Source organism: Hemiscyllium ocellatum, chromosome 20, assembly GCF_020745735.1.
Source record: "Hemiscyllium ocellatum isolate sHemOce1 chromosome 20, sHemOce1.pat.X.cur, whole genome shotgun sequence".
NCBI classification, from domain to species: Eukaryota; Metazoa; Chordata; class Chondrichthyes; order Orectolobiformes; family Hemiscylliidae; genus Hemiscyllium; species Hemiscyllium ocellatum.
The window spans coordinates 23,530,176-23,543,294 of record NC_083420.1 but is presented as its reverse complement, the minus strand read 5'-3'; the positions used below and the strand labels follow the sequence as shown (position 1 = coordinate 23,543,294).

The following is a 13,119-nucleotide window of genomic DNA, read 5'->3' as shown; positions in this document are numbered from 1 at the left end:
TCTTCAAGTTAGGGATTTTTTTTAAAAAGACCACACTTTTGACTGATCCTTATAAATCTGACATAGAAAGAGGGGTACTAAGGGCTAAGAGTACCCTCTCTGTCAGTACTTTATCATCAATTGGGGGGTGGCACCTCAGATGAGTTTGATTGACTCTGCAAGATGTGGGAAAGAGAGCTAGGTGTTGAAGTTTCTTCAGAGGCATGGGAGGTTATTTGGGAGAATGCAAGGAAGATATCAATTTGCGATAGGACCCATGCTTTACAGTTGAAGATTCTCCACAGGGTCCACTTAGCCCCAGACCGTTTATCAAAATTTAAACCGGGGTATCTTCAGCATGTCCCAAGTGCAAGGTCTGCATGGGCACTCTTACCCATTGTCTTTGGTCTTGTGACAGGCTTCAAACATATTGGAGTGCTATGGGGGGGTGCAATGGAGAGGTTTATAGGTGTAGGGTGGAGAAGGACCCTATTTCTCTCCTTTCGGGCCTACCCATTGTATTTCCTGCAGACGCGCATAAGAAAAACTTTTCAATATTCTTACATTATGTGCAAGGAAGAATATCTTGCTAGGTTGGATATCCGAAACCCCCCCCAGGCCTGTCGGGTTGGTGGAAGATTGTTATGGAGCATATTCCCCTGGATTTTCTCACAAATATTGTGCACCACAAAACTGAGAATTTTTACAAGACATGGCAACCCTTTTTGAAATACCTGGACACAGATTTATCTGCCACACTAACAAGGGCTTTTATATAACCGTAACGATTGTGTTTCATGACTCCAATGTCCAGGGAGGAGGAACTGTGAATGTGTGAGTGTATTGTTTGGCTGGGCTGAGTTATTACTATTTATTTGTTTGTTGTTAGGTATTTATTTATTTAGTTAAATAGCTAGTTTAGGTTTTTTCTTAATTTTATACTTTTCTATATATGTTTATACATTCGTATAGGAGGGTGGGTTGGGGAATTTTTTTTATAATTTGGGTTTAGTTTTGTACTATTTTTGTACTTTTTTGAATTGCATTGTTTTGTATTTGTTGTAATATTTAAAAATCTATTTGTTCTTGTGGGATATAGGTAAAGTAGTGCTAATTCTGCAATTATAATTACTCATACAAAGTAAATGAACTCACACCAGTGTGTAATTGTTTCAGCCAAGAGCTGAGTCAACAAGAATGGAAACTGTATGGAGGAAATACATAATTTTTTTTTGTATTAGCTAAAAGTGTATGCAAGAAAGAAACAGGACTGCAAAACAATGGTAGACTACACAGGCAACTCGATAAGATGCTGTGAGGGGATGCAGTTAAGCTAGATATGCCTGTACAAACTATAGGTATAAACATCTGTTTCCCACTTTTACAGAAACACAGGCGACTAGATAAGATGCTGAGAGGGGAGGCACAGATGGAGGGAGGAGGTAATGGTAAAGAAAGGATACGCCTAACAATAACCCACAGCAGGATGAGGTCAAACGGCCTTGTGAGGCCAGAAATAAGCATTTTGTCACAAACAAGGCCGGATAAGGAAAGAGATAAACAGGAGTAATGGATACCGGTCTTAGGGAAGTGGAGGATGTAAATGGGGAGGAGCAATGAAATAAAAAATATATAGAAACCAAATTATATAAATATTGAGTATTCGTTGAATTCGATGTATGAGTCCCTTGTCTTGTAGACAGACAGTGGAAATCACACCCTCTTGCAAGAGTAAAATAAATGACACCACTGATTCAGATTTTGTCTCAGTCTGAAATTATTGAAGTGTGTGAGCTTAGTTTCTCACAGTTCTTAATAAAAATATATTATATAAAAAAATGATCACCACTGCCATTATCCCTCATCCATAGTTCGTGCTCACAAAACAAGGTCTTCAGTTTGAGAAGAGCTTGAGTTCTTGACCTGGGCGCTCTCGCATATTCAAACAGCGCGCCTCCCTGGAAGCCTGGAGCAGCCAATCAGGAGCCCTTTCGCCGACCCACCAATCAGGGCAGTGAACTGCGAACCAATCGCAGCCGCGGAAAACTGTCCAATGCCAAACTGGTTTGGGGGAGAAAAGTCACAGCCGGGAGCGGAAATCTCCGGGACACAGGAAGTCAATGGCAATGAGTGTCTCTGAGGCTGGAGACAGAAATACAGGTTGAGTTTGGGATGTAGCCTTTCTGATGGGGTCCGTGCAGGCAGAGGTGGAGAGAGCATCCTGAACGCGTCTGCCTGCAGCCCCTGTTGACCCGGGAGCCCCGTCCAAGAGGGGGAAGGGACGGGTCTCCTGTGAGAGGGGTTCCCTTGGACCAGACGGGGTAAGGGGTGGGTGAGTGGGGGTGTTCGCCCCATTCCCCCTCCCCCGCCGGAATTCCCAGAACGGCTGTGAAGCGAGTGCTGCTCCTGCTCTGCTACTTTGTTGCACTCTTGCAACTGAGGAAAATGTGGAGCAGTAAATACCTGCGGAGCCCCCTGTCCCGTTCGTTGCTCAGCAACATGAGGCAGCAAGGCGATGAAGAACACGACAAGTCCCAGGTAAAGCAATCTGTTTGGTTGGGAATAGGAAGCTGTTTTGACCAAGAGGAGAAAAAAGATTTTGGCCGTGCTGTAGAAACCTTATTGCCATCCATTTCTTAATGCACCTTTTATTCTCCAATTGTCAAATTAACGTTTCATGGGGATAGTAGAGGTAGTTATCTGCCTTGATTGAAGAGGGCTCGATAGGCTAAGTGGTCTACTTTTCCCACATTTTATAGTCCTGTGAGGTAGATACTTGTAGTTTGACGTTCCACTCCAGAAAGTTGAGTGTACAATCTTGGATGATCCAGTGCTATTCTGGGAGTGGGGGGTGGCGCTGCAAGCAGAGGGCCAGCCTTTGGGGTCGGATTAGGGTCTTGGCAGAGGGCAGGCTGTGAGGTAGGATGGTGGCAAGCGGAAAGGTGACCCTGAAAGAGCAATGTTAAGGTGTAGTACTGAGAAACTGCTGTACTGTCAGAAGACTGCTACTGGGATCAGGACTAAAGGTGTGCTGCACTTGTGAAGTTGCTGTTATTTTGGTGAGATGTTTAGTCTGAGGTTGTGGCTACTTTCCCAGGTGGATTTATGACTAGTTATATCCAGTTTGGTGCAGAAATGGCTGCCTGTAATTCTTGCTAATGCAATAGCTGTTACAACACTTCAGTTACGAAAATAAATTGCTGTAGAAACTCAGCAGATCTGGCAGCAATTGTGGAGAGAAAGTAGAGTTAATGTTTTGAGTCCAGTGATGACCAATCTTCAGAGCTTTGAGGAAGTTCAGAGGAAGAGTCGCTGTTCCCAAAATATTGTCCTATTGGACCCCAGATCTATGTTCTAGAGTTTAAAGAATTGAATTTGAATGCTACCAGCTGCTGTAGAAGGATGTGAGTTTATATTCCAAAGCCTTAACCTGGGCCTCTGGATTGCTAATCCGGTGATGTTACTTCTTTACCACAATCTCCTCCATCCACCTATACTGGTGGCACTAGGGATTGCCCCACTGCCTTTAACAGGTCAATACACAAGTGCACCCTTAAACTGAGAAGGTCCTTATTAAATCAAATACAAAAATCTAATGGAAATAGAATAAACTTCTAATATGGTATTGATTGTGCACCCTGTGCTCTTGAGTGCCACTTGTTCTCAGGCTGCTTGTAACATAGCAGTGGTCATCGCATAGTCCTTCTCCAAGATTCCAGGACAAAAATGGGATTTCAAAGAGGTGGATGGAGTGACTCCTCAGCCACTTCCTACACTTTTACTGTAATCAATCATCCAATGATTAGACCTGGATCAAAATAAGATTTTTTTATCAGTGACCAGAAGTGAGGATGAGAGGTTGATTTTAAGGAACATCTTAAAGGATATAAGAAAGAAAGTTGTTTTGGGAGAAAATACCAAAGCTTAGGGCACGGACAGCTGAAGGCACAACTACCAGTGATGGAGAGAGAGATTAAAATCCAGGAGGTGCAGAAAGAGACCAAAATTGGAACTCAGAGGTTGGGGTCTGAAGTTGCTTGCAGAGATAATGTGTGAGATGAGGCAATGGAGGGATTTGTAAACCAGGCCAATTGTTTTAAAGTTGAAGCGTTGTTTAGTCAAGAGTGAATATACAATAATGCTGACAATTGGGTGCAAGTAAAGATATGGCCAGCAAAATATTGAAAGAGCTCAAGTTTACTGATGATGTGAGATGGAAGGCCAGCTAGGCATAGGAATAATCAAATTTTGGAGGTAACAAAGGAAAAGGAGATTTTTAGTAACAATTGTTTGTAGCATGTATAATGAACAGTAATTTCTATTGAGGGTGCTGATGTTGTTGTCTTTTTGTTTGCAGTGGTACGCCTGTGACATGGAACTGCTGCCAACATGTCTGCAGCAACTGTTTGTTCAGAGTTATCTAGACATGGGGACACGTGCGTTTCTCAGGCAGTGCTCGGAGAAATCCAGCTGGCTTTTTGTTCAGATTTATTACTCCCTTGTCACCTCTGTGTTTGGTCTGTTCATGTCCAAGACCTCCATCAATGGGTAATTTTTTTTTATATTGTACTTCCACTTTTCTTACAAAGCTGCCTGATATTGGTGGCAACTCTCATACCAGGGTGAGGTGTCTCCCAACTCCCCCACCATCAGAGATCCTGAGTGTTGTGAAAGCCAAATAAAAGCAGGATGTCCTTTTAAGCTGAAAAAGTTAATGAAAATTGATCTGCTCTGGAGATCAGACAATTGGCACTCTTTTGGTACATTTTGAAGGTGGCCAGAGGAGTTCTGTCTTGGAGTCCTGGTCAATATTTATCTCTCAACTCACCCCAGTTGTTGTTGTTGCCAAGTCCGAGTCCAAACTGAAGTTTGGGTTGATAGACACTTATTAATATGATCTTTCACTGAAACCCAAATTACAATTCTGCAGATTTGGGTTTAACAATAAAACAAGTTTATTAGGCAAAAATAATGAAGATAAAATGTAACACATTGAAGATTTTGAATTATAAGATAAACTGGAATCCCATTAATCTCAAAAACCACTCCATTATACCAGAGAGAATTCCCTTCTCTTTTACATATATATGGCATAATTTAACAGTGGCTTTGGTTCCCTCTCTTGAGAATCTGATAGCCTCTTCCTGGAGCCGTCATACAATAGATTTTAGACTTTCTCAGCTTCAAATAACCCTTTGAGTTTTAATCGAACACTTCTCATCTGGAATCTTTAAAATAAACTCATCATACTGAGATAACCTCTTTAAAATTACCTGCCTTTCTCAGGAGCAACTGAAAGACTCCTACACACTGCCCCAAACTGAAACTAAAATGCATTTTTTTTCAATCTGTGGATGTTTCAACTATGGACAAAAAAATCTGATATCTTCTATTTGAAAGTCCAATGCACTATACTGTTCACTTCATTTACTTGCACTCTTTCCCCCCCCCCACCCACTGTAAACAAAACTCATTACTCTCCATGAAGTGTCTCTCTAATATTGTGATTAAAAAGAAATTGTCATGCCTACAGAAATTACAAGTTAATCATTAGACCCCTTCAGAAGTACTGAAAATTAATGTCACTAGTTCAAAATTCAAAAATCCAAACTAATGATATTCAAGTCTAAAAAAAATCACATACGTAGCATTAACATGATGAAAATCAGATTATCTGTTCATAGAATCATATTTTTAATAACACAGAAGGAGGTTATTTAGCCCTTATGTTGGTCCTGGCTCTCCACAAGAGCAGGTCACCAAGTATCATACCTCTGCAGATCCTCCAGTGACTTTGCGTTAAAACCCTGGAACTGCTATTTTGATCAAGGCATTTTTTTTTTCAAACCTTTGTGTGGAATGATTGACTTAAATTGATTTTTAAATGCAGATGTAGAGTCAGAGATGTACAGCACGGAATTGTTCTAATCAACCTATTTGGATTCTGGATCTAGATCCTAAATGCGTCCTTCCTCCTCAAAAATCTTTAAAAATGCATGTTACTAGCCAGGCATGTATTGCCAGAACACTCTGCAGAAATGCGCCTTGAAATTTCATTGATCTTCAGAGGATACATGTACCATCTGCTGAGAGATTTCAGAGTCAATTTATTTTTTGTCTAAGGCACTGAGACCAGTTAACGCACAGCAACACAAATCAGTTGTTTCACTGTGATCTTGGAGTTCCTACTGGGAGGGCATTGACCCAATGGTGTGGAAAATTCTGCTGGTGATTTATCTGTGGTTTAATTTGTATTTCTATTTTACGATAGGTTTAGCATATACATATACATATAAAATCATGAGGGGTATAGATAAGGTAAATGGCAGTTGTCTTTTCCCTAAGGTTTGGGATTTCAAGACGGGGGGGTGGGGGGAGGGGCATATTTTTAAGGTGAGAAGATAAAGATTTTTTTAAAAATGCATGAAGGCCAATTTTTTTTTACATGGGGGGACTAGTTTAGTTTTGGATTATGGTCTGATTGGATGGAAGGTTCTGTTTTCCATGCTGTATGATTCTGTGAGTATGTTTGAAAATTTTTGTTTTCTATTTATTTGTTCTCTGGGCATACTGACCTGGATTTTAAAAAAAATTCTTGCCCCAAGGACTTTGAGAGTTAACCATATCATGGGGGGGATAGAGACTATATGGACACTGGGTCAGGGTGACAAGACAATAGTTAAACCAGCTGCTGACAGGGTAGGTAGTAACTCTTAGACTTGTCAAATTAATTTCTTCAAGGGGAAGTTTGAATTGATGACTTTTGGACTGTCAGTTCAGCACCGTGAACAGCCACATACCAAACAGGTACATCTTATTGATTATTAAACAGAAATAGAGACATTGCAAGAGGTTAGTATCAGAATTCAAATGCAAGACTGTTAGGAAAGACTGAACAAGTTGGAGCTCACTTCTCCAGAAAAGACCTGGTTGAGGGTTGAACTGATCTTTAGAATTCTGAGGGTGTTTAACAGGATAATGGCTTTTCTGCTTGTGGGTAGTCTAAAAGAGGGTGTAAACAGCACATACTAATAAATCCAACCGAGATTTCAGGAGAAACCTTTTTAGCTAGAAATGGGCTGAGACGATAGGACCCATTACCAGAAGGTATTGTTTAGATAAATAGGCAAGATGCTTTTAAGGGGAGAGGGAATAGTGAGATAGACAGAGTGTGAGGTGAAGAGAGAATGGAGGCTACTCGTGGCCTGCATCAATAGGTTGAGAGACCTATTTCTGTGCTGTGCATTCTATATCTCTTTCTCTTCATTGATCCAGGCTGTTGGGAAGAGGATCGATGTTTGTCTTCTCTGAGGAGCAATTTCTTCAACTGCTCAGAGTGGGACCAGACTGGCGGGCAGCCAGAGTGCTTGATCTTGGGGCTGGAGATGGAGAGGTTACTAAAATCATCAGTCCCCATTTTGAAGAGGTCTACGTGACTGAAGTGTCTCCCACCATGAAATGGCAACTTAAAAAGAAACAGTACAGGTAAAATAAAAACTTCCATCCTTGTATGTAGCAGGAATTCTACAGAAGCATCTGTTTAGCTAGCTAATATTTAAAATACTATCTATCCCTGTTTGCTGGTCATGATTTTCATATAGCTGAGTAATGTGCGGAACTACACCAGAGTCAATCAGCTATGTTGAATTGGGACAAAAGGTCTGGACTGGGTAAGAGCAGGTGTCCTTCCCTGAAGGATGACCAGATTGTCATGAAAATCTGACACCTTTATGGTCTCTTTACCGATTTACAGCTTTTTAATTCCCAATTGAAGTCAAATTTCCAAACTGCTATAATAGGATTTGAAACTAATTCAACTGAATTTAAGGAAAGCCGGTCCTAAAGTGATAATGTCCATGGATTAGTAATCCCTGAAAACCACAGGGCTCTTCTGGGGATATGGATTTGAATTCTGCCTCAGTAGGTAGTGAAATTTGAATTCAGTTTAAAAAGCTGGAATTGAAAGTTGGTGTAATGGTGACCGTGTAACTGTTGTCAGTTGTCTTAAAACATCTTCCAGTGCACTAATATTCCTGAGCGGAAAGCTGCCATTCTTACCCAATCTGACCTAAAGATGACTTTGGACCCCAACAAATGCTAGCTTAGCATTTGTCACATTGCCATAGAAGGCTGTGGAGGCCAAGTCATTGAGGGTATTTAAGAAAGGGAGAGATTCTTGATTAGTAATGGAATGGAGTGTTATGGGGAGCGAGTAGGAGAAAGGATTTGAGAAACACATCAGCCATGATCAAATGATGGATCAGACGTAATGAGCCAAATGGCTTAATTCTGCTTGTGTATTTTATGATGTGGAAGAGCTTGTGTTGGACTGGGGTGGACAAAGTTAATAATCACGCAACACCAGGTTATTGTCCAACAGGTTTATTTGGAAGCAGTAGCTTTCGGAGTGCTGCACCTTCATCAGGTAGTTGTGGAGCAGGACCATAACCATTAGACATAGAATTTATAGCTTTTGCTGATGGAGGAGCAGCAGTCTGAAATAAACCTAGTGCTTCCAAATAAACCTGTTGGACTATAACCTGGTGTCGTGTGATTTTTAATTTAGTATATTTTATGGTCTTATGGTCATTGCTTCCTCACTGGAAAAGATAACAATCCATGTCTTCATTACATGAAACCTGACCATTCAAATACACTTCTAGCTGATCTCCCATATTCTACTGTCTGTCAACTTAAAAGCATCCAAAACCTGTCTGAGAAGTGGCTCACACCTGCTGCCAATCTCCCAGTACCTCTGCTTGCTGACCCATGCTGGGTGCTGATTAGGGAACGCTTCCGTTTTAAACTTATCTTTGTTTTTCGATCCCTCCAAAGCTTCAGTCTCTCCCTATCCCTGAAATCTCCAGTTCCACAACTATTTGAGATCACTGTGTTCCACTAAGTCTGGTCTTTGAGGGTCCAGATTGTGGAATTTCCTCCCTCCACCTCTTCCACACGTTTCTATTTTTAAGACTTTCTTTAAAGTGTATTTCTTTGAGCTTTTGGTCATCTCCCCTAATATTTCCTTATATGCCTTGCTGCTTGGTGTGAAATTTTGTTTCATATTACTCCTCTGCATTGCCTTAATGGTTAAACATATTAAAGCTAATACACAAGTCCAAGTTCTGTTGTTGTAATGATTTACTAGGCAACTTGATGCTTGGATTTATCACCACATTTCTGGATAAAATATTACAAACAATTAAAGAAGAATTTAGCAAGTTATTGCGTAGATCAAAAGCAAGTGAATGTATTAGTCACATTGTAACAGTTAGAGACAGAAGAAGATATTCAGCCTATCTAGCTCATCTGTCCACCATTTCCTTGGTGTGTTTTTAAGGACCCCAATTTCCATTGGTTGATAAGCAACTGTCTGGTTTCTATCCTGAAATCCAGTAAAGTTTCTTGTTCAACCCCTGCCTCTGTAATCTGGACCACAGACTGACCAGCCTTTTTAGTTACTAAGACAAAAATGTTGTGTGTGCAATTCCTTCAAGAGCAGATTGTGTAACCAAACCCACCGATTCAGGTGTTGCTTTTTATGTGAACAATATTGACCAAGGTTGCATTGTCCTTCCATTTCTGGTAATGATGCCTTTCTCAAAACCAGTGTTTGCTCAGCCATTTCATAGTAACCAAGGCCAGCATTCATTGCCATACCCTGTTTGTCTTTTGAGAGGGTGGCAGTGTGTCCCTGCCTTGAACCGCTGTGGTCCTTTGGGTTATAGGCACACCGTGCAAATACGGGAGGAATTCCAGGATTTTGGTCCAGTGACATTAAAGGAGTGACTGACTCAGAGGGGAACTTACAAACAATGGAGTTCCTGAGTACTTGCTGCTCTTGTCTTTCACAATGGTAGTTTACAGGTTTGGAAGATGCTACGTTGAAATGTTTTTACTCAAGATGTATTTCCCTTGCACTTTTTAGAGTCCTGGGGATTGATGAGTGGCAGGGCACTGGCTTTTATTACAATATGATTAGCTGCCTAAACTTGCTGGATCGGTGTGATCGGCCCTTGTCTCTACTGAAGGACATCAGGAACACTCTGGAACCGAGTAAAGGCCGTCTGATACTGGCTGTGGTCTTGCCCTTCCAACCCTATGTGGAAAATGGTAAGTTCCACAAAAAAGTTTAGGGTGGGAAGGAGATCTTGACACTGCAACCTTTTAGGTTAGTTCAGACATAAAGATGCTGCTGCTTATGATTGCAAAACCATTGAGATAAAACTGAACAGGAACGTAACCCTGTCAATCTGGATTGGAGATTAATGACATCTTATTAAAACAGTCTGTGTACAAAACTCAATGAGGATTATTTTTCTTTCCACAGCCTTTGTCAGCTGGAGGTGTGAGATTGGGCAATCTATTGAGCCTCTGACATTCTCACAGCATTGCCATTGGACTGTTCAGTACAGGGTTGTCCAATACATTTGTCATGAGCTACATGTGATCTCAAATCCTGTTTGACAACTTCAACCTTCTGTGTTTTCATGAGATGAAAAGCAAAGTGAATGTTCATTTTTGATCAATGCTGTTGATTAACTTCTTTAGTTACTATTTGATGATGGCTGTCTGCTGAATAAATCACTGGCAAGGTCAGCATTTATTGCCATCCCTACTTGCCCTTGGGAAAGTGGTGGTGATTTGTTTTTTAAATTGCTGTAGTTCATGTAGTGTAGATGTATCCTCAGTGCTGTTCAGGAAATAGTTCCAGGACTTTCACCCAGATTGAAGAAATGGCAGTATTTTCCAAGTCAAGACAGCATGTACTGATAACTTGCAGGTGGTGGTGTTGGGCTGCTCTTACAGTCACAGATGTACAGCATGGAAACAGACCCTTCAGTCCAACCCGTCCGTACTGACCAGATATCCCAACCCAATCTAGTCGTACCTGCCAGCACCAGGCCCATATCCCTCCAAATCCTTCCTATTCATATACCCGTCCAAATGCCTCTTAAATGTTGCAATTGTACCAGCCTCCACCACATCCTCTGGCAGCTCATTCCATATATGTACCACCCTCTGCATGAAAACGTTGCCCCTAAGGTCTCTTTTATATCTTACCCCTCTCACCCTAAACCTATGCCCTCTAGTTCTGGACTCCCCGATCCCAGGAAAAAGACTTTGTCTATTTATCCTATCTATACCCCTCATAATTTTGTAAACCTCGAAGATCACTCCTCAGCTTCCGATGCTCCAGGGTAAACAGCCCCAACCTGTTCAGCCTCTCCCTGTAGCTCAGATCCTCCAACCCTGGCAACATCCTTGTAAATCTTTTCTGAACCCTTTCAAGTTTCACAACATCTTTCCGATAGGAAGGAGACCAGAATTGCACACAATATTCCAACAATGGCCTAACCAATGTCCTGTACAGCTGCAACATGACCTCCCAACTCCTGTACTCAATACTCTGACCAATAAAGGAAAACATACCAAACGCCGCCTTCACTATCCTATCTACCTGCGACTCCACTTTCAAGGAGCTATGAACCTGCACTCCAGGGTTTCTTTGTTCAGCAACACTCCCAAGGACCTTACCATTAAGTGTATAATTCCTGCTAAGATTTGCTTTCCCAAAATGCAGCACCTCACATTTATCTGAATTAAACTCCATCTGCCACTTCTCAGCCCATTGGCTCATATGGTCCAGATCCTGTTGTAATCTAAGGTAACCCTCTTCGCTGTCCACTACACCTACACCTTTGGTGTCATCTGCAAACTTATTAACTGTACCTCTTATGCTCACATCCAAATCATTTATGTAAATGACAAAAAGTAAAGGGCCCAGCACTGATCCTTGTGGCACTCCACTGATCACAGGCCTCCAGTCTGAAAAACAACCCTCCACCACCACCCTCTGTCTTCTACCTTTTTGAGCCAGTTCTGTATCCAGATGGCTAGTTCTCCCTGTATTCCGTGAGATCTAACCTTGCTAATCAATCTCCCATGGGGAACCTTGTCAAATGCTTTACTGAAGTCCATATAGATCACATCTACTGCTCTGCCCTCAATCTTCTTCGTTACTCCTTCAAAAAACTCAATCAAGTTTGGGAGACATGATTTCCCACGCACAGGGCCATGTTGACTATCCCGAATCAGTCCTTGCCTTTCCAAATACATGTACATCCTGTCCCTCAGGATTCCCTCCAACAACTTGCCCACCAGCGAGGTCAGGCTCACCGGTCTATAGTTCCCTGGCTTGTCTTTACCACCCTTCTTAAACAGTGACACCATGTTTGCCAACCTCCAGTCTTCCGGCACCTCACCTGTGACTATCCATGATACAAATATCTCAGCAAGAGGCCCAGCAATCACTCCTCTAGCTTCCCACAGAGTTCTCGGGTACACTTGATCAGGTCCTGGGGACTTATCCACTTTGAATCATTTCAAGACATCCAGCACTTCCTCCTCTGTAATCTGGACATTTTGCAAGATGTCACCACCTATTTCCCTCCAGTCTATATCTTCCATATCCTTTTCCACAGTAAATACTGATGCAAAATACCCATTTAGTATCTTCCCCCATCTTCTGTGGCTCCACACAAAGGCTGCCTTGCTGATCTTTGAGGGGGGTAAAAACAATGACTGCAGATGCTGGAAGCCAGATTCTGGATTAGTGGTGCTGGAAGAGCACAGCATTTCAGGCAGCATCGAGGAGCAGTAAAATTGCTGTTTCGGGCAAAAGCCCTTCATCACACTTCAGGCTTTCTGCCTGTGTTCCTGGAGAGATAAGTGAGAGGAGGGTGGGGGTGGGGAGAAAGTAGAGTACAACAGGTGAGTGGGGGGAGGGGATGAAGGTGATAGGTCAGAGGGGGAGGGTGGAGTGGATAGGTGGAAAAGAAGATAGGCAGGTAGGACAAGTCATGGGAAGTGCTGAGCTGGAAGTTTGGAACTGGGGTGAGGTGGGGGAAGGGGAAATGAGGAAATTGTTGAAGTCCACATAGATGCCCTGGGGTTGAAGTGTTCCAAGGCGGAAGATGAGGCATTCTTCCATCAGGCGTCTGGTGGTGAGGGAGCGGCGGTGAAGGAGGCCCAGGACCTCCATGCCCTCGACAGAGTGGGAGAGGGAGTTGAAATTGTTGGGCCACAGGGCGGTGTGGTTGATTGGTGCGGGTGTCCCAGTGATGTTCCCAAAAGCGC

At 42.3% G+C, this 13,119-nt stretch overlaps 1 protein-coding gene across 1 annotated transcript in view; it reads left to right on the top strand.

The window, feature by feature from the left end:
• The first annotated feature begins 2,053 nt into the window (after positions 1-2,053).
• The window catches only part of mettl9 (methyltransferase 9, His-X-His N1-histidine), a 34,301-nt gene continuing 23,235 nt past the window's right edge, over positions 2,054-13,119 (top strand). Inside the window, exons 1-4 of the mRNA XM_060840590.1 lie at positions 2,054-2,517; positions 4,337-4,527; positions 7,255-7,464; positions 9,908-10,092. Coding sequence (XP_060696573.1) covers positions 2,425-2,517; positions 4,337-4,527; positions 7,255-7,464; positions 9,908-10,092 — 679 coding nt within the window. The 5' untranslated portion in view covers positions 2,054-2,424. The remainder of the gene's footprint in view (positions 2,518-4,336; positions 4,528-7,254; positions 7,465-9,907; positions 10,093-13,119) is intronic.